This window comes from Magnolia sinica, chromosome 2, assembly GCF_029962835.1.
Source record: "Magnolia sinica isolate HGM2019 chromosome 2, MsV1, whole genome shotgun sequence".
NCBI lineage: Eukaryota > Viridiplantae > Streptophyta > Magnoliopsida > Magnoliales > Magnoliaceae > Magnolia > Magnolia sinica.
The window spans coordinates 90,623,451-90,650,184 of NC_080574.1; the positions used below are offsets into that span (position 1 = coordinate 90,623,451).

The 26,734-nt window shown below is 39.8% G+C and overlaps 1 protein-coding gene across 1 annotated transcript in view; it reads right to left on the bottom strand.

The window, feature by feature from the left end:
- The window catches only part of LOC131237259 (synaptotagmin-2-like), a 46,305-nt gene extending 30,970 nt beyond the window's left edge, over positions 1–15,335 (bottom strand). The window contains exon 1 of the mRNA XM_058234947.1: positions 14,551–15,335. Coding sequence (XP_058090930.1) covers positions 14,551–14,661 — 111 coding nt within the window. The 5' untranslated portion in view covers positions 14,662–15,335. The remainder of the gene's footprint in view (positions 1–14,550) is intronic.
- Positions 15,336–26,734: the final 11,399 nt, after the last annotated feature.

Below are 26,734 nucleotides of genomic sequence, written 5' to 3' on the forward strand. Positions count from 1 at the left end.
GAGACACTTAGTCACGACAAACGTAGGCCTTAGCCGTAGAGATAGGTGCGGAGCCGTAAAAATATGCACAGAGACATAGCAATAGGCCTTAGCCATAGAAATAGGCACGAAGCCATTCATAAGTATTTGTGTAGCCTAGACTACCAGACGTGTGACCTTAATCACAAACATGCAACACTTAATTGCCACAATTCGACTTAGCATTCCTAAAAATGAAAATGCATATGCACCAAGGTCACGAAAATTGACACAAACCTGTATTTGTCCATTTTTCTTCTTCACAGGCACATATTGGAGATCTTGGAGGTACTTGACTTCCCGTACAAATCTAACCTTAATAAGCTTATTGACCTCCTCTTCAATCTACGGGGCCAACTCCAGATGAAAGCATCTCTACGCTTGCTTAACAGGCTCTTTCTCTTTGAAGATGCCCATTTTGTGCATCGCTATTACAGGGTCCTAGCCAGTCATCTCAAAATACGTCCAGGCCAATGTACTTTTGAACTCCTTCAAGAGTTCGACAAGCTTATCGACCTCAACTGAAGGGATATTGGTTCTCAGTTATGTGACCACAATTCTTCCTGAGAACCGAGATTCACTTCATAATTCATCAACCATTGGTTGCCACCATCTTTAGTTTGTGCGAGCACTACACTTTGCTTAAACACTTCAACATCCACGCCCAATTTGTCAATTGGCTGAGAAGCTACTAACACTTGGTTGACTTCACAAGCGCATGCCATCGAGCCTTGCCTAGTCGCCTGGGTTTTGACAGAGGCTGTGGATGGGGAAACGACTATATCACAAGCTGGCCTTGCCTTGTCGCCTGGGTTTTGACAAAGGATGTGGATGGGGGAATAGCTACACCACAAGCTGGCTTGGAAGATATAGGGTTGGTGGCAGCCTTTTTTCCTTTTATCTTTTTCTTTGTCAACAACAATGTCTCCATCGTCCACCACTTTCTAGATTAAGTTTTTAAGGATATAACAATCCTATCTTGTGCCCAATAATTCGATGATAACGACAATATTTGGGATCATTGGTTTTATTGACCTTAGCAGGCAAATGAAGCTCTATTGGCACAATAGTTCCTTCAACGACTAACTGCTCCATCATGGGGATCAAGTCCTCCATGGGGGATTTGTACTCTTTGAGGTTTGTCTCTCCTCTGTATCTTGTCAAGGATTGGCGTATTAGAACTTCTATTGCCACGAGGGTCGGCCTTAACTTCAGCCTTAACCGCCCTCTTTGCTTTGTCTACATCATTGGACATAGTCGTCTTGGTTGCATCACAACACTGTCCATCTAGGCATGGTGGGACACCTCTAAATGACACTTGCTCAATGATGTGTGTTTTCACAGCAAGCCCTCAAAACATTGTGATAGTGGCATCGTCCAACCCAAAGGCTACTTTGATGTGCCTGCTAGTGAGGCATGGTTGCACCTATGCCTCTTCTAAATGGACCTAGCGACAAGCGAGTCCCAGCGACCTCCATAGAGCTATGAACTAGTATGTCGTTTCATTCCGCCTTTGTCAAGTAAGAGCCAAGTCAGCCGACCTAACATCTCGCTAAAACAAGAAGAAACTCTGGCAAGGAATGCATTCTGCATCTACTCCCAAGACTAAATGGAGCCCGTTGCTTGAGTCATGTACTCAAGTACCATCGAAAGGCCTTCCCAGTGATGGACAAACAGAACAATGGCAAACAATATTGAGGCATGGACGAGAAGTTCCCCATTGCCGTGAGAAAATGAATCAAATGTTCTTCTAGAGAACTAATCCTATCAAACTTTTGAAAATCTAGGCACTTGTAGTTGAAAATTTGGTCCTTCAACCTCGCAAGGTATGGAATCCGTTAAGCGAACTTCCCTCTCATTCTCGACGAAACATGTCTCCAACAATTTGTCTTAGATCACTGTGCATTATCTTGTGAACCAAGGTTGGGCGGAACCGTGGTAATCGGTCTTGTGCAGTTGTAACAGCAGCATGTCCTGGTGGGAAGTGTGAGTCACATCCATCATCCCCTCATGCTAATGGGCAAGCACCGCATCCTTATTCACAGGAGGATCCATTAGTTGAGTCATGATCCAAGTAAAGGCAGTATATCCCGAAAAGCTTTAAATTCCTCTAACATGTTGGCCTAAACATGTAGGACTTTGGCTAAAGGGTCTTCGGACGGGGATGGGTCAGACTCAAGGTATCCCGTATCGGTATCTGTTGGCGTAATGGTGCCCACCAATACTGATACGGAAACGGGGGTGTATCGGCGATACGGGTGCGTAACGGCCCGAAACAATGCAATTTTTATTTTTTATTTTTGCCAAAAAAATATGAAAAAATATGGATTAAATCCAGAATATTCTAAGCATTCCAAATATGCATTCATTTATAAATTGAAACATGTTTATGGTGGTGTAACGGTCCACTCTTTGGTGAGAAGCTGTATCGGACTGTCTGATGAATTTATGAACCAGACAACCTGGTATTGGCTATAGATATTTTATATTTAATTATCTAACTATATAATATCAATATGAATTAATTAGAATGAATCTAATACCAAAATATCTCATATTTGTAGGTATTGGTGTATTACATACCTTGTAACTTGTGCACATTTTATTTCAACATACAATCTAGGGACTTTTATGTCCAATTATATAATTCATATATCAAACAAATTAATATAATTTTTCCCAATAAATCTTAAGAAAAATTTTGAAATTATATTCAAGTAGATAGTGTTGTCGATTTAGAGCTGATTTGGTGGACCATTTGATGCCCCAAATCAACGTTAAATTCATGCAATCTATTGGCACTTATCTCACTAATGGATTGGTGGATATTTATTGAACAGTGATAAATGAAAAATATCAAATGATCCTATTTCAGAAAAACAAGCTTTTGCAAATTAACGGTGAAAATCATTTAAATAATTTAATTTTGGAATTGTGACATGGCAACAATAGTGCCATAATTTAATTTATTAATTTCAAGTTAATGTATGCCTCATGGACAATTTTTACGGCCATGTACATAGGGCCCACCACGATGTATGTATTGTATATCAATGACATCCATCTGTTTTATCAAATCATTTTAAGGCATGGTCCAAAAATGAGGTAGATCCATATCTAAGGTGGACCACTAGTGGGTGAGGCCTTGAAATTGGGGTCCACCTTAATGTATTTGTATATCCGTGTCGTCAATATATTTTGCTAGCTCACTTTAAAGCATGATCCAAAAAAAAAAAAAAAACAGGCAGATTTAAACCTTAGGTGGACCGTTAGTGAATGACGCCCTGAACATAGGACCCACCTTGAATCCTTGATGCATTTGTTGTATATCCATGTTGTCCATCCTTTTTGCCAACTCATTTTAGGGCATGGTCCAAAAAATGAGGCAAATCCAAATCTTTGGTGGACCACACAGTAGGGATTGAATTCCCACAATTAAAACTTTTATTATTATTATTATTATTATTATTATTTTATTTTTAAGCTGCGACTTTTGTTTTCCTTGATCCAAGTCCATGCAACCTTATCAGTAGTTTTGATGGTAAATAAACATTACAGTGGGCCATAATAAGTTTTTAACAGTGGCCATTCAATCCTACTGTGCGGTCCACTTGAGATCTGGATCTGCATCATTTTAGGGACCATGCCTTGAAATGATCAGGAAAAACTGATGGGTAGCATGGATACCTAATACAACACATAGATCAAGGTGGGCCGCATGCACTAAAACAATGCGAGTGCACAATGGGCATTCAATCCTATTGTGCAATCCACTTGAGATCTGGATCTACTTCATTTTAGGGACCATGCCTTGAAATGATTAGGAAAAACTAATGGGTGGCATGGATATATAATACAACACATAAATCAAGGTGGGCCACATGCACTAAAACAGTGCAAGTGCACAGTGGGCATCCAATCCTACTATGCGGTCCACTTGAGATCTGGATTTGCTTCATTTCAGGGACCATACCTTGAAATGATTAGGAAAAACTGATGGGTGGCATGGATATATAATACAATACATAAATCAAGGGGGGGCGCATGCACTAAAACAGTGCAAGTGCACTAAGCGGCGTGGGTCGCAGACCACTTAAACAAATAAGGTGCGTGGCTGTTTTATAGCCACGCACCCATTCATTTTTTCCAGACTGAGAAAGGGAGAGAGAAATGAGAGGGAAAAAGAAAAAATGAGAGGGAAAGAAAGGGAAAATGAGAGAGAGGAAGAAAACGAGAGGGAAAGAAAGAGAAAACGAGAGATAAGGAGAAAATGAGAGCTACAGCTATAGCAGGGCTGCAACCCGAGAAGAAGAAGGAAAGAAAGGAAAAAAGGATTTTTTTTTTTTTTTTTCTTTAGGCCCGTAACGGCCATTACGGTCCATATCATAACGGTAACACGTTTCGGCCCTGTATCGCATAACGGCCGATACGTAACTGATTCGGGATACCTTGGTCAGACTAGCTCATCCCCGCCATACACACCGCAATTGTGAGCAGGCATATAAAGGAGCTATTGGGTGTATAGTGGGATAGACGAGTCTGGACTAGCATTCGCAACGTAGCCGAGACAAAGTATTGCTCAACCTGGGTGTCAGAACCCACATGCTCAAGGAATTACTTGCAAGAGAGGATGTTGAATGGCTTCGTGATTGGAGCATCGGGAACTCATCCACCATGGGAGTTGAGCGCGATTGAGTCAAAGCAGCCAACTTTTGTTGTATTAGGCAGGGTGCTACTTCGGGGTTGCGGCATGCCGCACTCAGAGTGATAGTGCCTTCAACAATGGAGAGAGCCAAGCTTGTCATGTATGTTTTCTTGCCAGGAGGGATAATGACTTGCGAAGATTCGAGTCCCCTGGTACAATGCGCCCGAAGCATTACGTGACATTAGCCCTTGTGAGTTAGTTGGACGTACTATGAACAAGGCAAAAACAACCCCAACAAATGTTTCAGTCTAGGAAGGGACCTTAAGTCAGGAAGCCTATAAGGATATAGGGAGTTCAGACCTCATTGTCTTGTTGTTGAGGCAGTTTTAATAAAGCGGGGAGCCTTGGTTTTGGGGCCAACCTTGGCGCTATGCTCGACAATTGCCGCCTTTGTGGTCATGGCAATATAGGCAAGGACCTACGGACAAATGGCATTATCGCCTTTGGGAGGTAGGCGATGGCGAACCCACCTGTGGTAAAAAAGAAGCAGAAGGTTGTTGCAAATGGCGTGTGATTGTAATGAGTTAAATTGATGTCCCGTACAAACACCTGGAGGACAAAAGCCAACATTATGTTTGAGGGATAGATTATAGAGGTGATATGCGCCTGTGGACTATCTTGAATTATTCCTTAGGGATGAAGGGAGGAATGTCCTCGTCAGAAGTCACCTCTTCGGCACTACGAGCAACGCCGAAAGGCCTTTAAAGATAGTGAGCTCTAAGCACATTGGCATCGTCTAAAAATGTCTATAAAGAGGAACTTAAAGAGAACCTTTGGCACTACTTGGAGAAATAGAAATAGAGATTCTAGGTTCGGTCCCCAATGGAGTTGCCTCTTTGTTTGTGTGATTTTATCAATATTAATATTTGATAATTTTTAGACATTTGTAGTACATTCGTAGATATTGTCGAATCCACATAAGAATGATGGCATGCTACATTAAAAGGTTGTTCTTATTAATTCGGGATCTAATTACAATCCACGTTGTGGTTTGGCACAACCCTTAATTACATTACAGTTGAAGTACCCTTGATTCTAAAGAAATAATACAAGAGAGTTGTAATATTTATACCAAGCAGGATGGAACTAACGTGTGTTAATGGATCAAACTAGTTTTATGTTACCAAAGAATCAGCAGCCTTAGCATCATGTTCCATCCAACTAATTAACAAGTGCTCACCGCCTTAGCAAAGAGCACAAGGCTTTAAGAATACTTGAAAGTCAAGTGATCACTCAGTCAAGCAATGGGAAGCTCATGTGTAACTTCCTCTCAAAATCAACTGGTACAAAGTAACCATCATGCAAATGAAATAATATAAGTGCAAGGTTGTGCCCTGATAGCAATAGAGACAAGCAATGTATGACAGTGTTCAATTAAGAGACAAAGCATAAGGATGTGTTGGGACAAGTAAATACAGGTGAAGGGGAACAATTGATTAAGGTTGAAGGACCCAAAATGAGGATGAGGGGAAGACCTAAAAAAACTATGATGCAAGACAATTAACCACTTGCTCTAAAAGCTCGAACTAATAGAGCATGGTGAATCAATCCCTTCATCTCATAGCCTAAGTGATGCGGACACAGGTGCATTCAAGGTATACCAACGAAGAAAGCGCCAACCACAAGTGCCGTCCTTGTGGATAGGCGAATATTGAGGAGCTGAAGACCTTTCACATGTGATTGGACATATAGAAGACCCCACTTAGGGAAGACACATGTGAAGGAAGATTGGAGAAAGAAGACCGAGCGCCCAAACTTTCCCATACTTATGTTATTTGCGCGTTTTTTGACTTAGTTAGGAGTCTTTTAGTAATCTTATATCTTTATTTGCTTATCCTAGGGGTATTTTAGTAATTTTATGTCTTTATTTGCTTATTTAAGTGGGGTAAAGCCCTAAACTCGAATTTCAACTATTGATTAATGAAAAGCAAACCCTTTGGTTGCCTCCTTCCTCTCTTCTCTCTAATGGTACTTCTTCTCTCCCCTTGATCTTCTTCTTCTAATTTCTTCTTGTGCCCCTCCAACTTCTTCAAGGTAATACTTTTCTTCCTTCTATTTTCCAGTTTTGGCTAATCCTTCTTCGATCAAAATCTTAAGAACCGATCTAAACCCTAAATCCCCAAATTCTCAAATCCCTAATCCGAGAAACTTCTTGGTTCTTCGGACTAGTGATCTTCATTGATCGATTGGGTGTGACCATGCAAGATCGGGAGGTCTCATCCCTCGCCGGATCCAACCTAAGTAGTAATTGAATTCCATAATTCATGGTTGTAGTGATGGCCCGCTCCATTGCATGTTTCCTTTATGATTTTCTCAGTTATGATGATTACTGTTAAAATTTTAGATCATTTATTCATTTTATTTCCGCTGTTTAATTATCTCCATGAGCATGCATCATAATTAGGGCTGTCCTGCGTCACCAAGCCCCACATCCCATGGGTGAGGACCTCGGCCAAACCCCCCTCGTGGGCCCCACTTCACATGGGTTCCGCTTCACACGAGCCACCAGCCTCACATGGGCCGCCCACCCCGAGTGTGCACCTGCATCCCACATGCCACCCCACTTGAGCCCGGTGTGAAAATGCCCCTACATTCATCACTCCCAGTGAGGAGTCTCGAACACGAGACCTCCCACTTTGATGCAAGACAATTAACCACTTGCTTTAAAAGCTTGAACTGATAGAGAGCATGGCAAATCAATCCCTTTATCTCATAGCCCAGACCCCACATCCCATGGGTTAGGACCTCGGCCGAACCCCCTCGTGGGCCCCACTTCACATGGGTTCTGCTTCACATGAGCCACCCGCTTCACTCGGGTTGGGCCTGCCTCACACGAGCCACCCGCCTCGCATGGGCCGCTCACCCCGAGTGTGCCCCTACATCCCACTGGCCACCCCACTCAAGCCTGGTGTGAAAATGCCCTTGCATTATGTAACGACCTTGGAATTTTCTGTGCTAATCTTTCCTTAAGTAGTTGTTTTTGGGGTAATTAGCGCTTTACTCGATTGCTTGTGAAATTCGCATCAATCACTTTAAATTGTATCTGCATGGCTCTAAACGTGTAGATTAGTGAGCGCTACGTTACTCTGAAACCTGGGATCCATCGCTAAATCCAGTTGTTCTGGGGAATTTTTGGAAGATCTGGATCGGACCTGGACCGCGCGTCGAAAGTCCGATGGCGATGATCTTAGGCTGTTGCGGTCACCAAGTTGGGCTTGACTATCACCTCGAAAATCAACTTCATGTGATGTTCTGGGTCGATTTGCTTGAGCTTGGAGTGAAGAGTGTGAGAACGGTTGGAATTTATTAAGCTTTTTATGAAATCTGAGTCGTGTCGCTTGCGCGACGATTTTAAGCTATCTGACCGTTGGATTCTGACCCAATTTCACCCTCTGATCAGGATAATTGGCCCAGGCATATCCTAGTGCTTGTGGACCTGATCGAGATTCCGTGACCGTTGAATTGAGTGTGGTCCGCCACGGCTGATCTGAAGAGCCGGTCGGTATGAAATCTCAGCTTGACCTAGATCCATGGTCAAGGAGCTTAAGTCCGACCTTTCGTGGTTATAGGCCCACCAGAAGTGCTTCGTTGGATCGAGAAAGGCGTGCTTTGGTTATAACCTAAGTATACCTTGACCCTGGGGTTATTTTCATCAAATATAGGCCTATTTATAGTCCTTAAACCCTAGCTCTCTTTTCCATACGATTTTCTCTAACCCTAGCTTGGAAAGAGAGTGGAAAAGAGAGAGAAAGTGAGAGAGATAAGTTGGTGAATCATCTTGGATTCTTCCTTGTTCTTCTTTATCTTTGAACCTTCACTTTGAATCGTTCTTCTGACGGTTCTGAGTTCTTTTGAGGTAAGTTAACCTAACCCTAATCTGTGTTAGAGCTTAGATTAGTTTTGGAGTTCTTGTATCTCACTTCTATCCTTGTTTTAGGGTATTCTATCGCCGTTGACGAAGACAACTCGTCTAAATCAGTCGGTGTTTCTTTTCTGGCTTAAGGTGCGGACTTTAAGTGTATAGGTTATAGTTTTCAAGGCTTTCAATGCCAGTTAATGATTTATTCTTGTTATGGATGAGATTTCACATGCCAAATGTTGCGTTTACGTTGCTTTCCTGATATGCATGTGCTATATTGAGATTTGTGTATTCTATGTGTATTTATAAAGTACCGTATACGTATAAAATATGCACCTGTGTTTGCCATGATTATTTGTCATGTATGTATGCTAAATGCATGTATGACGACTCCTTGGTAAAAGGAATTGTCTAAATGCATGTATTTCAACATACGTCATGTAAGTTGTCCCATGTATGCTAAGTGTTTGTAGAAATGCATGAATGATCTGAAGTGTAATTTATTACACTTATTGCGGGCATTGAGAAGTGATTCTCAACACTCCTATTGATGCGCATGATTTCCTTTATGCAAGTTACATTCCAAGTTATTTAAATTCAAGCATCTCCTATGCTTACATTTATGTTAAGTTGATTTTCCTCTAGCGCTTATGTACCATGATTCAAGTTGTTGTTCCATTACTGTTTTACATTTTATATGAATATCTGTTGTAGTATAATGTGTTTGGGACTATGCCTTAGTCCAGGAAATCGGTAATTGACCCTATATTTGTGGTTGAGATTGCTTTCGCCACGTAGGACGTATTAGACGAACCCGAGCCGTATTAGAGTTGTCGGCAGTGGTTTGGCCACGCGGAGTGTTTGCGCACTCTATGTCGTTCAATTCAACGTGCGCTCGTGCTAGTCGAGTTCGTCAAGTAACCCGATTGTCCGATGTATGTTCACCATGTATGGACGCTACTGCTTGAATCTAGGGTACCGAACTTACCAGTAAAATCCTATTAACTATGGTACTTGATCCGCTAAGACTCATGAGCCGGACATGGTGGTATGGGACACCGTGGTCGAGCTGTCGGCCTACGCTGGGGTGACGAGCCTCCCCGTAGTGACCAGTGAGCAACTAAACTCGTGAGCCGATTATGGTGGTATGGGACACTATATTCGTGCTGTCGGCCTACATTGATTGGTGACGAGCCCTTTGTAGTGACCTCGAGCATACCTGGATACCGCAAGGAGGTGACGAGCCGAATTGTGGTAGTAAGGGCATGAAAGGCATGCATTGATTGGTGACGAGCCCTTTGCTACGACCTCAAACGCATGATCGTATGAGATGTCTAGGATTGACGACCCTAGTATGGATCACTGTTGGATGGTGATATGAGGAAGGTATCTTAGCTTCCCAATCATGCTGTATGAATTGGACTAATAACAACTTGGTAATCATATCCATGCACCGCATTTGCATGTGCTTTGTAGATGTGGCGCACTTTGAGGCGATGTCATGCGTAACGTAAGATGAAGACGCTGAGGGTGTACGCGTGAGGGCACGCATCATATTGCATACATCCTTGCATTAACAAGAGTACTTAGGATTTATTTAATTATCCTACTTTATCATTACTGTTTGATTAAACTGATAACATGTTAACCAGTGCCTTATTGTTCCACTGAGTTGATCACTCACTCCCACGTTCTGGGGCGGTGTTAAACATCCACCAGACTCTGTCTTAGGCTCTGATGTTGCAGATGTGGATGCGACTTCTGAGGCAGAGCGGGAGCTGGATGATGATGAGGCTGCCTTCTCTTATATGCAGTTTTCAGACGGGTTCTAGCGAGCCTCGGTCTGATGTGCGGGATTTTAGGATTATTCTTTTTGGGAACTGAAATGATGTAATTGATACTTATAATTTTGTTAAATAACACATTCATACGATCTGGCTTGTATATGTAATTCAGGGGTTTACACTTGTACACATATTTTACTATAAGTCTTCCGCTTGCTTTATTCACTTATCCCTGAATCATATCTGTGTTTTGGCTTAATCTATTCCATGTTTTATGCACTAATACAGTCAACATACATCCATCATTAAATATGTTGCATAAGTGATGTTTTGGAACTCGGGAGCTGAGTTATGCTCGACCCCCGAATTTCAGGGCGTTACACATTAATACAATTTGATGCAGGACAATTAACCACTTGCTCTAAAAGCTCGAACTGATAGAGCATGGCGAATTAATCCCTTTATTTCATAGTACAGGCCCCAAATCCATGGGTTAGGTCCTCGGTCGAACCCTCCTCGTGGGCCACAAAATCCATGGGTTTCGCCTCACACGGGCCCCAAATCGATGGGTTCCGCGGGCCGCCCACCCCGAGTGTGTCCCTACATCCCACAAGCCACCCAACTCGAGCCCGGTGTGAAAATGCCCTCGTATTAGACTAGCATTGAGATTTAAGGTGGAGAGAAGAGATATGAAGGCATGTTCCATTACTGAGGATGGGCGATTCTATAACAACGTACATTGTGCTCTTATTGGCAAATGTCGCCATTTTGTCCACATCCAAGAAGAAGTGCACCCAGGATACACTTTGGCATAGTTAAGAAATAAAAAAGGGCAATGAGAGAATGTAAAATAGAGTTCATTCTCAAGGTATTTGACATTTAAGAAGTATAAAATACACAAAGAAAAACTGTAATATTTTTGTAAAGGCTTTTTTTATGAATAATGTTCTCGCACTGTATGATTCTCCATAAATATTCACCTAGCAATTGCAAACATGGCATACACGTCATCAATGTCATCTAAGCCTTATCCACCTAGGCACCACTCTAGCTTTGAACGCACTTTGGATTCACGCTTGCACTTAGGGGTGATCTACGCTCTTTAGTGACACATAGCTACTTGATCCTATCCGAGAAAAGTGCAAAAGTTTGCACTTAGGCATATTTAAGAAATACACAAATAGGGAAAAGGAAATTAACAATTAGATCATCCAAGGGAATCTAAAAATAGTCCCAGTACGAGATAAGATTGAGAATAACAATAAACAACAAATGGTCATGAGTAATGAAGTTTGGAGATGTCTCCAGGTAAGAGGGGGAACATTGATTAAGGTTGAAGGACCTGAAAAGAGGATAAGAGGAAGACATAAAAAGACTTGCATTGAGGCAGAGATAAGAGATAAGAAGGCATGTTCCATTACTGAAGATGAGTAATGCTACAATGACATGCATTATGATCTTATTAGCAAATGTTGCCATTTTGTCGACATCCAAGAAGAAGTGTGCACACAAGATACACTTTGGCATAGATAAGAAATAAAAAAGGGAAAGGAGAAAATGTAAAATAGAGTTCATTTTCAAGGTATTTGACATTTAAGCAATATAAAATATGCAAAGACACGGATTCAATTCCCTTCCTTGTTCTTTACTCAACGCACGTGGTTTGTGGGTGATTGCATGCATCCGCAAAGATTAGTCTCACCTCAAAAGGGGGCGGGGACACCCTATCATCATTTAAATCAAATAAATAAATAAATAAAAATGCAAAGAGAAAAACTGTAATATTTTTGCGGATGCCTTTTTTATCAATAATGTTCCTGCACCATAAAATTCTCCATACGCATGCACCCAGCAATTGCAAACATGGCATGCACGTCATCGGCATCATCTGAGCCTTATCCCAACTATTTTGGGGTCGTCGCACATGGATCATTAAGCTACATTAAATTGTTAAGATATAGCAAGGCCCACTCATACAATTAATGTAGGATGTTAAAAAGGCTATTAGTGGACTGCAAATGGGTCAAGTACTTGGTGGGCTGCATAAGCATGAGAAAAAGAGTCGTCTTACAGATTTGTCACGTGTTTAGTTAAGGATATTGAAGGGTTGATTTGTGGCATACATGCCCAACTTACCACATGTGTGTGAGATCCTAGCCACTCATCAAGTGTGGCCACTGAGAACATAACCTGGCCAACTCTCTCTCTCTCTCTCTCTCTCTCTCTCTCTCTCTCTCTCTCTCTCTCTCCCACATGCGTGTGTGCACACAGACGGCTCCTTATAAATCACTCAACTTTGGAATTTTAATTGCCACGCAAACTCTATTCTGTCCACTCATACCTTTCTTCTTACATCCCACCCACCTCAACAAAGACTCTCAACAACTAAATCCTAAGGACCTGTTTGGGACCGTGGATTTGGAACCCCCTGGATTCGGAACACCCAGGATTAGAAACCCCCTGGATTTGTAATCCTCCCAGTGTGTTTGGCACCCTGGAGTGTGAATCAACTTTAATCCAAAAGTACCTATCCATGGTATATTTATAGGGGTTTGAATTTAATTACTAAATCAACTTTAATATCTCTAATTAGTGAGATATGTAATTTTTGACACAATGGTTGTGATAAGCCCACTGAAATATATGTTTTTCCCGAAAATGATGAAATTCCAAGTCTCGAATGGGCCACAAGCACAAGATCATGTTTGAGTGACTAACCAACGATTTTTAATTGTTGATTTACATGGACAATGTTTGGACGGTGCTGATTTACATGGGCCATGTTTGGACGGTGCTGATCATCATTAGTGGGCCATGTGCCCAATAGAATGATACTGAATAGTGACACACATGTTACATCCGCAACTATTGAAATGATTTTAGGTGTAATCCAAGCTCTCACCGTGGATTACAAACCCCCTCAAAGAGGGGATTGGACACCCCTTGGATTTGAAACCCCCAGTTACTTTATGCTGCCAAACAACCAGGGGATTTGAAACCCCTAGTTACTTTATGCTGCCAAACAACCAGGGGATTTGAAACCCACTCAAATCCCCTCCAATCCACGGTGCCAAACGACCCCTAAGTTTAGACAATCAAGTTGTCTGTCTTGAGATTACTTTGGAAACCCAATTGTCAACCTGAAATATATTCTCTTTAACTCCCTACCACCTTCAAAATACAAACAACTCGACCAGGTGTTTGATCCAATGATTGATCTGGCAACACTAATGAAACCAAAGGATCACAATTTAGCATGACCGCTCACATATTATATGGAAAGTTTTGATGCATCTGCAATAAATCCAAGGCTACCTTGTTTGACATTTTGCATATAATGTCATTCTAAAAACCCAATTTCTGTACAGTCCAAAAGAAAAGAACATAAAGAAGCAAAAAAATCCCACAAAGGAAAAAACGAAGGAAAGAAATTGGCTGAGAAATCTTCAACATCCTCTAGAAATTCAAATCAAGGTGTTACTAATAACATGTTATTTATTTTTAAAGTACATTACATTAAATCAAATGAGGGCATATATGGATGCCTTCACAGACTGTTGAATGTGACTAAAATAATATTCAAGAGCATTTCCGGTCGGTCCCAAAAGGTTCAGGATGCTGATTTGGGGTGGAAAGGGTGGCGAAGTTATCTTGCATTATTCAGTTTCCCTTTCCCATTCCACCCAAAATGCATGGATGACCATTTGTTCAGCCAAAATACCTATTCCACTTGCATTTCAGGGTACATCAAAAATCATCCTAAGAATGTAAAAACAACAAACTACCCTGACATGAGTTTCCTCCAAGAAAATTCCAAATGCTTACTTGAAATTCTTTATTCCCAACAGGGATTATTTTTTATCTTCAATTTTATCTCTGCAGTATTCTAATTACCCAAAAACTAAAATTGAACACAAAAAATTAAAACCAAATCTTCGGAAATCACAAATCTCAGAGATTTTTTATTTATTTATTTTTTTTTTTGAGAAGTAACTGAAATTTTATTAAGAAGCCGCCAAAAGACAAAAGAATACACAAGCCCCAAATCTCAGAGAATTAACCCGTTAAACCAAAGAAAAGTAAATCAATTGAAGAAGCATCCACATGATTATCTAAAAAGAAAAGGCAACTGAAAACAATACTGAAATAAAATGCAAAAAATTAAGTGAGAGAGAGAGACTCACCTTAACATCATTGGGTTGAAAGTAGATGAAGAGAAAATACCCAGCAATAAGTCCAACAGAGATCCCGACCCCAAATCCACAAAAACCAAACAAAGCACTCAAAATACCCATCTCAAATCCTCTCCCAAAATCACCCAAATCTCAACACTTCTTGCATCAAGATCGAAACCCCAAATATAAAATCACAATAAGCCAAGACCCTTCTCTTCCCATATCAATCCAAAGCGTCTTTCACCACCAATTCCTCTTGCAAAAAACATCCAAACACCAACTCCCCCGGCATCAAAATAGAAAACCCAGTTCCAAAATCGCAAACAATGCCAAAGCCCTTCTTCTATTCCTGGAAAGATTCAAAATGCCTTTGGACGCCGACAACCCATCTCAAAGTCCGCTCCCAAATCCCAACTCTTCTTGAAAGGAAAGAAAAAACACAGATACAAAATTCCAAGAAAAGAAAACCTTCTTCCACTCAGATCGATTTAAATCGCCTTTATCGGTGGGCCCATCATCAAGAGCATTTATTCAGCAATCCTTTCTCATAAAAAAGGGGGAAATGGGGAACTGTCGGTAACGCATGTGGTGGGGCTTGGAGTCGTTTTTAAACGAAAACGAACAGTTCAGATATAGAGAGAGAGAGAGAGAGAGAGAGAGGGAACGATGAAAATGTTACTGCAATAGTAACGACGGAAATTCGAACCGACCCTTTGGATTTGCTCTATTTACTATTCTGCATTGGCGTATTGAAAATTTCCTTGTGGGGGTGAGAGCCTCATATGCTTTGAATTCTAACCTTTCTGATAATTAACTCCGATTCTTCCATTTTGAAACGTTGAAATCTTGACCTTTTATTATCGTATATTTGTATTTATTTATTTTTCTTTTTCATCGGTGCGGACTCACGTGGCGTTGCTAGCGTGAGCCGGTCGTCCTTGTAGATTAAAATACACCTATGGTCATACCTCCTGATTTGTCAAAGTCTAACTCATCTAACCTATATATCGGAACATAATAAAAATGAATAGCATGGCCTGTTTGGTTGCAGTCTTCTATGCATGCGGTGCCCATGGCCGGTCTTTCCAAGACATAGATAGGACCGTAAAATATTTCAAAGAAAAAAAATTTAATACTTTGGCCGAGTGGCATACAAATAATCTAATTTAGACCGTTCAAAATTATATGTACTAGTTTAGATGTTTTGAGAATCAAAACTTAATCGTATCTGGTTATCTAACTATCGGATTAGTGGAGATTTATTAGATAATTAAAAATAAAAATAATCAACAATTTTAGTTCCACAAGCTAAGGCTGCATTTGGATTGCAAAGTTGTTTTGCTTTGGCTATTTATGCCTTTAGTACTTAATTTCATTTCTACTGATTCAGTGGATAAATATATTTGATGTACAGCATAATTACCAGCCCAAAATTACCAAAAAAAATAATAATAATAATAATCTCCTTTTAGAAACAGTATACTAATATATAAAAAAAAAAACCTTTCGCATATTTATTTATTTTTCTAGTGTTGTTTAGGCTTTCCAAAACAGGATCAAAGTGGACCAACATGGTATTACTAACGTGAGTTGGTCATTGTTGTAGATTAAAGTACATTGACCCTTCATCCAAGGTCATATTGGTCTAACCTATATATTATACTAATAACAAGGGAATTTTATAAATTACTATCTAATTAATTAGGGATTTATATTCTGGTATTTTTTTCTAAAAAGTTTTTTATAAGTTACTCAATTCTGGTAGCTTCTGTTTTCTTTAACCAAGTTGGGATACCGCGTTGTGAGCGAGGGGTCGTAGCTTGGGTGGGCCCCACTATGTCTTTAAAAAAAAAAAAAAAAATGAAAATACCCTTCCCACAATGTGTGTTACCCAATGCTAGGTTTAGGGCCCAAAAATCAGCTCCATCCATGATTCTAGTGGATTATTGGAAACAGTATATGGGACAACACTCACAGTATTTCTCTTGGTGTAGCCCACTGAATCACGAATGGGTCTAATTTTAGGGCCATATGCTTAAATTTTGGTCTAGAATCTAATGGTTGGAATGGATTTTATATAATCATCATAATGGACCAAGTAAAAAACCAAGGTTGGATGTCTATCTCTTCACTGTTTATGTTGGTGTGGCCCACCTGAAATCATAGGTTAGCCTAATTTTTTTCTTATCCAAGGTCAAAAGTGGGATTACAAATCTAATGTTTAGAATAGATTTCATATATATAATATGGTGGGCCTCTTAAAAAATCATTAGCAATAGACCATCTCTCAACCGTTAATAAATTTCCATTGGTATATTGGAAAAAGAGAAGGTTGCTTAGTTGGACCACAAATTTTAGTCCATTCAAAAGATGCATTCCAATCTTTTTCATATGCATGCAGCATCCAATCCTATCCAATGGTTAGAATCACCATGATGATTTCTTCGTGCAAAGATTGATCACTTTTACTCATTCATTGAACCTCACTGGTATTATACAATTTATCAATGGTTAAAGTTATTTTCTTTGGTCAAGCTAACTAGATAATTAGATGGGGTTGATATTCATTAGGTGATCTAGAGCTGGGCACAAATCGACCTAATCCGATGGATCCGACTTGATCCGAACCGAACCGAAGGCCTAGATCGGTGCAGTTCGAGTTAGATCAGTCAGATCCGACCGCTCATCGGGTCGAGTTCAGATCGTGGTCAATCTAGACCGATCCGAACCGAATAGATCCAATCCGGACCGATCCGATCCAATCCGGAGTGATTCTTATGGATATTTATCACATATATTTATCTTATGAACATGTTGGATGACAAATAAACATCATTGGGGCCTTATAAATTTTTCAATGGTAGAAATCAATATTTCTACATTTTCCTATGGTATGGTCCACTTGAGCTTTGGATATGCATCAATTTTGGGTTCAACCACTAAAATGATCTGGAAAAACAAATGGATGGCATGGATAAACCACATGCATTCACGGTGGGCCCCAACAGAGTTTACTCAGTACAATAAGAGCTCGCAATGCAATTTCGTGGGAAGCGGGTTGCGTACTGAGTAACTCACTACGCTAAGTGCACTAAGTAAACTGTGTGGAGTCCACCATGATTTATATATTTTATCCACTCCTTCCATCCATTTTATAAGATAATTTTAGGGCTTAATTCCAAAAATGAAGCATATCCAAATCTCAAATGAACCACACTGTGGGAAACAGTGTGAATTAAAAATCTACCATTGAAAAAATCTTGGGGGCCACAGAAGTTTTGGATCAAGCTTATATTTTTATTTTCCCTTCATCCATGTCAATATGATCTTATGAACAAATTAGATGACAAATAAATATCTTTGTGGAGCGTAAGCAGGGTTTCAACAGTGGAAATCATTACTCTCACTATTTCTTGTGGTACGATACACTTGAGCCTTTTATATGCTTCTATTTTGGGCCCAACCCCTTAAACGAGGTATAAAAACGGATGGACAGCGTGGATAGACTACATACATTCACGGTGGTCCCAACTGAGTTTACTCAGTACGATAAGAGCATACTGAGTAATCAGTACGCAATCCGATTTCAATTTCATGCATGACGTGTCAACACAACAGCTTACAGCTGGTGTAGTTATGTGTCGTGCAAAGACGGGTGGAGACGCACCTTGAGCTCCAATTTGTACGAACGGCTCAAATGAGATCAAAATTACATTGGCCCCACAATGATGTATTTATTATATCCATACTATTTATCCATTTTTCGTGATCATTTTAGAGCATTTGAAAAAAATTGAATCATATCTAAAGCTCAAATGGACCACACCGAAAACAGCAGTGAGGATAATGATTTTCACTATTAAAAAATTTGTAGGGCCCACCATAACATTTATTTTCAATCTAATCGATTAATAAGGTTAAAAATACATGAATGAAGAGGAAAAACAAATTTCATAATAATCCGAAACTTCCGTGATCTCCAAAAGGGTTTCAATGGTAAACGTTTAATCCCCCACTGTTTTTCGTAGTGTGGTTCAACTGATCTTTAGATTTGTCTTATTTTTCGGCTCAAGCCTTAAGACGAACTCTCCAAATGGATGGATGGTTTGGATATAACACATACCTCATAGTTTGACCCACAGACCCAATCCGATCTGAACCGTACCCAACCTGATCCGACTCGGTTCGGGTCAGGCCAACCGTGCATCGAATCAGTTCAAGTCAAATGTCTTGAACTCGGTCCTGGATCAAATTGAGTTCGGGTCAGCCCATGTAGATTTCGGACCGAATCGAGTTGGACCCAATCCGATCTAACTCGATCCGATGCCCAGCTCTAAGGTGATCTTTATTGTTGAGCCAACTTATTGGTAGTGAGTGATGTTGATTCGATCAATAAGTTAAAAGTTATCCACGGGGTGGACCATAACTCATGGTCCAAATGGTTTGCTTCCCACATCTCTTTAAGAAAAAAAAAAAAAAAAAAACTTTACCCATGCCCACCCTTGATTTTTTATGGGGCCCACCAAGATGTATATGAGAGATCCACTCTAACATGTAGATGTGTAATCCCACATTAATTCTAGTAAAAAAAAGCCTGACATGTGATTCAGGTGGCCTACGCCAAAGGAATTTGTTGGGAGAGAGATCTACCCTTGTTTTTATAGGGCCCACCATGATGATTATATGAAATCCACTCTAATTATTAGATTCCAAACTAAAATTTAGGCCCAGGACTTAAAAATCAGATCTATCCGTGATTCAGGTGGACTACATCAAGGGAAATAATGTGGAGGGTGAGTGTTGCCTTGTACACTATTTTAAGTTGCGTGGTCCACCTAAATCATGGATGTGGCTGATTTTTTTATTCTAAGCCTAAAACGAGGTGAAACACATGATGGTTAGAGTGGATTTCATATAACCATTTAGATGGGACCCCTACCTAGCCATCAACCTTTACTCGCGTGGTGGAACCCACCTCCATTTAAAAAAAAAAAAAAAAGAAAACTTGGATGACGGTTACTTGAATTGTTGGGGTAACCTGATGAAAAGATACCAGAATGTAAATACCTAATAAATGAGTAGTAATTTGTAAAATTCCTTAATAACAATACATAATAAGGCCTCTTTAGTAGCCATTTTTGAGTTTGTACATATGGGCCGTGGTTGGTCTTTCCAAGCCATTGATAGGATGGCACATCATGGATGGACCCTAGGAGAAAAACTTTAATACCGTGGCAAAGTGGTACGGATGACATGCAAGCACTTAAAAATTGCATGCATGGAATACAAATAATCTAATCATCCAAAATTGTGTACCACCAAAACTTAAGCTTATATGACATCTGACTGTCAGATTAGTGGAGATTTATTATACAATTAAAAATAAAAATATTCAACGATTTTACCTCCACAAGCTAAAGGCCGCATTTGGATTGCAAATGGTTCTGCTTTGGTTACTCATGCCTTTAGTTGATCTCATTTTATTGATTCAGTGGACAAGTATATTTGATAAATATCATGCTAAGTACTAACCAGCCAAAAAGTACTAAAAACCCCTTTTTATTTTTCCTTGTGTTGTTTGGGTTTCCCCCAAAACAAGATGAAAGTGGACTAACATGGCGTTGCTAACGTGAGCTGGTCATTTTTGTAGATTAAAATACACCCACCCTTCATAGGAATATAATAACAAGGCTTGTTTGTTTAGTGGCCACTTTTGAGTTTGTACATGTGAGCCCTGTGGTGAGCCCTGTGGTTGGTCTTTCCAAGCCATTTACAGGATAGACACATCATGGATGGACCATGCCCATAAAAGATTCCAAAGAGAAAAACTTTGATACTTTGGCAAAGTGTGATGGATGATCGGAAGGCGAAATTATGTAGAAAAATATTGCATGCATGACATACAAATAATCTAATTTAAACCATCCAAAATTATATGTACCAGTTTAGATGTATCATGAACCAAAACTTAAGCTTATTTGATTATCTAACTATTAAATTAGTGGACATTTTTTGGAGAATTAAAATGAAAAAGATCAAACGATTTTAGCTCCACAAACTAAGGCCATATTTGGATCACAAGTCATTTATATGCCTCTGATAATTGATCTAATTTTCTATTGATTCAGTGAATAAGTATGTTTGATAAACGACATATTTAGCAACCGAAAAGCACAAAAATAGAAAAGAAAAAACCTTTTGAGAAAAATCTCACTCACTATTAAAAAACTCCAACCTAGAATGAAAAAAAGTATGTATGTACGTATGTATGTATGTATGTATGTATGTGTGTATATATATATATATATATATATATATGTATGTATGTATGTATGTGTGTATATATATATATATATATATATATATTGTTCAAACTCATTATTTCAATTTTAGATTTTCTTCCTCCTATTCCACTATTAAAAGGCCTCCCGTTGTTGTAATAGTAACCATTAAATCATTCACATTCTTTGATCAAAACCATCAATGAAAATGGAAAAACCATAAAACAAAGAAGGGTGGAAATATAGGCGGAGAATAAGAAGGATGAGAGGGAGATTATGAAGGAAGGACAGACCTTGTTGCAACGCCGGAGGTCTTTCCATTTGTTATAATCAAGAAGCAATATTTTCTTCAGTGTATAAGCCATTTTAAAGTGTTAATCACCTTTTACATAGCATGTTACTAAGGGCCTAACTAGATACACTCCATTAGCACCTTCTTTGGAAACTTACAGGCATAGTTAATGTTGATGCTGAAATCTAGTTAATCCCGCCTCACTTCATATTAGCCGGAGTACCTGCAATTTAATGGAAAACAAGAGAACACACTAGGGGCATCGGTTAAGGCCGAGGACCCTCCAAAGCCTAAGTCAGACGTATAAACTTACAGTAGGCGTAGTAGAATTGGGATATTTGTTAGGTACCTTTACCCATGGCGGGGGTGTATTTATAAGTTTTCTAGGCGGTGTGTGTATCTGAGTTAATTTGAGGGGCCCATATTGGAGTCAGATTCTAACTTCAAGAATATCCTCGATCGACATGATCCTCGGTGAAGATCTCAGAAGATAAGTGTATTTATAGTCTGAGCTAGTAGTCAATATCCGAGGTCGAGGTTGGTACCTAAAGCTGAGGTCAGTATCTGAGGTTGAAGTTGGTACCTGAGGCCGAGGTCGATATCAGAGGCTGACCTTCGAGGTCGAGGTCGTACCTAAGGTCGATACGGTCGAGGTCATCTCTTGAGGTCGGCGAACAAGACTGACCTCCAAAGTCATCGATCGACACAAAAGGTCAGGGCTATTTTTTAGCCCTTAAGCAATTCATAGTCATCGAGTCTGGCTACTCGGCTCATACATTTGTTTTAACCTCATTTTACCCATAACAGTAGCCCCCTACTTCTGAGCTTTATACTTTATAAGCTCGAGAAGTAACTTTTAAATTAATGTATGAGAAGGCCAACCCGTTCCATGTATGTTCCTCGATTTTGTTGCCTTTATGTGTGGTGGCCGTGTATGATGACTTAGTAGATACGATAGTCAAGCGTGTATTTATAGATCATGCACGGTAGAATCAATAGGTCGATCGTCAAATAGTAGACGTTGTAGTAGGCCGAGCATTAAGGACTTTCTTCCATTAAATTGAGAGCTCATAGTCCTCATAGTCGATCACATAAATTAAAAGAAATTCTCCTCCCCTAACCTGGGGAGGTTATTTCATAGTAGAATTCATAGTGGATGACTTTCTTCTCTTACACTAAGGGAATCACCTCATAGTCGATCACATATGTTAGATAGTTGAATTTTGAAAGAAATTCTCATCCCCTGACCCGAGGAGGTTCTTTCATTGTAGAACTCAGCGGAGGACTTTCTTCAATTTCATTGAGAGAAATCCTTGTAGTCGATCGTGTAGTTCGGATAGTCAAGAAATCATTTAAAAGAAATTCTCTTTCCCCAACCTAGGGAAGTTCTTTTATTGTAGAATGCATGAGCATAGTAGATAGTAAAATAACAGTAGTGTCCCGAACATTTTTTTCCCTTTGAGAAGGGAGGTCGCTTTCATCGAGTAGGTTAGGGTTGACGAGTAGGTCGGGGTTGGCTGATGAACCTTATTGCCAAGCTTGATTGATTGGTTCAACTCAGTCGTCAAGTTTCCTTGCTCAACTCAGCTTCCTCAAGTACCTGCTTCGGCTTGGTGTTCAAGCGAGTGTACCAATGGAAGTGATTTTCCGGATATCGGTTTGTAGCCTTCATCTTGGTCGTCCTATTTCTTTCTTTTGGCGTTAGCGGCAGAGGGTTCCTCTTCTTTCCTTCACTTCATATCCTTAACCGAGTTGTTTCCTTCTTGAGTAGCTCTTCGTGAACTAAAGAGCTCATCGACATTAGAATATTTTTGAGCTCGGTTAAGTAGGTTAGTGATGGTAGTCGGGGGGGTCTTACCAATAGAAAAGAGGAACTCTCCTTGTTAAAGGTCGGCCACCATGATGGCTAGAGCTATATGGTCGGAATAACCATCAACCCGGATAGCTTCAACATTGAAACGAATGGTGTAGTCTTTTAGCATCTCGTCCTCCCTCTGAGTGATCGTAAGGAGGTAGGTTGATGTATTTCTCATGTCTTTCCCACCGATAAACTAAGTGATGGAAGCCTTACTGAGTTGAGTGAAAGAACTGATGGATTTCAGCTTCAGGTGTCTGTACTACTTCCGCGCCGTTCCCGATAAGGTTAAGGAGAATGCTCGGCACAACATGGGGTCTGAGATGCCATGAAGCTCCATTCATGCTCTAAAGTGCTTGAGGTGCTCGGCCAAGTCTCTGGATCCAGAGTAGGGAGCGATCTAGGGCATCTGAAACTTGGATGGGAGTTGAGCCCCTATGATGTCGTCGATGAACGTTGGTTCATCCTCCTCAACATGACCTCCATAGAGGTCAGACCCCGGGCTCGACATGTCTGTTGAATGTCGTTGAGCTGTCCTTGGATTTCTTTGAACTCGCTTTCCACGAGACTTCACTTTCTGTTATGGCCTTGGGAGCCTTTCCTCGTCTCTTCTTCTCCATGGTGTGGCACAAATCGGACTCGGCGAGCTCAGTTGCTTTCATGTTTTGTGCAGGGATGCACTTGTTTCATGTCGGTCGATCCCTCACCACATACAAGTCGTGAGGCGATTGTAGAGGTTGAGACTGGGCGGAAGTTGCTTCTGATGTCACGCCATGGTCAAGGAGGGGGTGTTGTCGTTCTAATATGCGCATTATTTAATCTGCGTTGCCGGTTAAGGCCTCAACTTGATTCTTTAGGGAGATGAGTCGACTAGCTTTGTTGCGAGGCCTACTCGAGGCCACCACCGGAATGGGGTTGGTATGATGTTCCAAAGGCGATTCCTCAGGCTGCTCGTCTGATGTGGGGATTAGTTGCTCTGGATATTGCTTGACCTCATGCGAGTTATGAGGAGCCTGTAAAGGTCAAGATTGCTCGGTAGGTGCGCCTGCCTCTAGTCCATGGTTGGGGGGCCGGGTTCTGCCTTTCTAGTATCTAGATTAACTAGTTCATATTGTTGGTTAAGGCTTTGATCTGGTTCTTCAGAGAGACCAATTAGCCACCTCGATTTCAGGATCGAGGAACAGATGCTGGAAAAGCAGAGTCAACATCGTGTTGTGAAGGCAGACCTTGGAGATACGCAGATTGCTCAACTATGATGTGAGCGACTAGTGTGGGAGTTGTCACGACGATGGCCACCAAGGTCTTCCTTCTTCCTTTCGCTATTGCAAAACGTTAGTGAGATGGAAACGACTTTGATGTTGTTCCCACAGATGGCGCCAAACTATTGATGATAAAATATGGTCGATCTTGTCACACGTCCTATGTTCACAACCCCAAGTGTAGGGTCACGATGTAGTAATAATCTCGGTGAGATTGAGGTCGAATCCACAAGGACTAATATCATGAGTATTCTAAAAGTAAATAGAAGTAGAACTAAAAAAATATGTGAATCTAAATCTGAAATAAAAGGAAGTAATTGTGAGAGATTTAATTAGAAACTTAAGAAATTCAAAGGTGAGAACTACGGTTTCCAAGGATCCACTTGTAGCAATCAGGGAGCCCTCTTACTTGATTCAAGTCACACAATTGGAATTGGAGTCATATCCTATCCAATTGGAAGATATACAATTAAGATTAATTTTGAACTTTCCTTTACCTAATTCTCAATGAAGGAGAATTATGATAATTGGAAGGGATTTCATCACCAAACCATGCCCATGGGACGATGACCAACAACAGGATTTACCAATCTCACAATCTCAAAATCATGAAAAGAAGATACTCAAAGCTATTGCAGATCTACTGTAATTTGAGTCACAATAAACCATTAAAAACTGAAAGTATTCCTTAAATATCAAATTAGAATCCATGAAGGTTCATCATAAACATGAATCAAAGTAATAGAATAACCCATCATGTTACAAGCGTCATCTCTTAGCCCTAGCTAAGAGGTTTAGCCAACCATAGACATGATTGAATCTAAAATACTAAAAGAAAACATGAAAAACTAAAGAGAAAGAGAAGGAAAAAGCTTGGCGACGGCTCTCCACCCTTGTTCTTTGCTCCTCCAAACCCTAGATGATGCCCAGGGATGCCATGGGGACTCTTATTTATAGTTGTGCAACACTTCCTTTCCCACTAACTTGGAAAAATCTAAAAACCACCTTAAATTTATGCAGTTTCGATTCTATCGAAGTGTCTTCGATATGTCCTTTGATTCTATTGAGTAGTCTTCGATTGAATCGAAGATCAGTTAAGAACTGTTAACGAGTTTGGCCTGAAATCCTGAAATTCTCGATTCTATCGAAGTGTCTTCGATATGTTCTTCGATACTATCTAACAGTCATTGATGGAATCGAAGTTTATTCTGGCAGTTTTCCAGAATTAGACTTTTCTAGTCCTGAAATCTGTTTTCAAGACAATTTTCAGGATTTCTTTTCTTCACTTCAAGTCTTCGATTCTCTTCCTTCATCACTTGGTTTCCTTGGATTTTTGGCATGTAAATTCTCAATCTCGATCTCCTAAGATCCATCCTTTACCTTGGTAATCTTTGAGCATCAAATTCATGCTTTTAGTACCTTTTTCAATCCAAGCTCTTAAATTCACCTTGCAACACAAACATAAGTAAAATAGGACATTAAGCATTATCATGTTCATAAAACCAAGATATAAATGGGGGATAATATGCAATATTTGACCCTTAACAAAATCCTCAACCAGCATTTTGCTAGTCCCGAGCATAATATTCGAAAAATATTTCGAGAACCACACGATAATTTCTATAAGCTCAAGTGGTTTTAAAATAATCCAGATAATAGAATTCTAAAATACAACAATGTTGAACATTACTTCGTCCCCACAATTCTAGCACTTGGTAACTTCATAATTAAGTTCAAAGCATTAATCTACCAATTAGAACAATTCCAAACATTGAAGTCCATGGGAGTATAATAAAGTCTAGACTTATCACAGTCAAAGGTTCAATTCTTCATTTTCATGATAACATTGATAATCCAAAGAGCATTCATGACAACCAAAACCTAAACTAAAACTTGCCTTACAGTTCATCTTTAAATTCTTTCTTTTACTCTAGCTCTTGATTTTTCCATCGATGGCTTTCACACTATGTCAACATTTTAAAAGATCTTTAATAGGTGGCCTTTTTGAAGACAACTGTTTTTTTTTAGATGGGTATTATTATTATTATTATTATTATTATTTTGAACATAATGGAAAAATTCCCTAGGTTGGTTCCTTTCATGCTAAATAATCACTAAGTTAGCAATTCAATATTGACTGAAGCTTTAATATGAAAGCTAGATGTGACATATGACATCATGACTCGATCAATGTTTAAAACTCCTAATCATGAATTAATAATTCGAACTTACTTTGAAATATCCAAGTAACTGAATCCAAGAGACATATATCATCAACATTAAGCATCTTATACTTCACATTTTTTTCTTTCAATTTTTCGCAATTTTTGCTCAAAGACTAAGAAAACAACTGATTTGCCTGCCTAATCTCCTGTCCCCAACCTAAAATTTAAATTGTCCTCAATGTAAAAGAAATAAGCATGTAATGCAAAAGAGGCAATAAAAGGAAAAGGGAAGTGATGGAGAAATAATACCTAAAGAAGGAATTTTGAGACATTTCCAATGA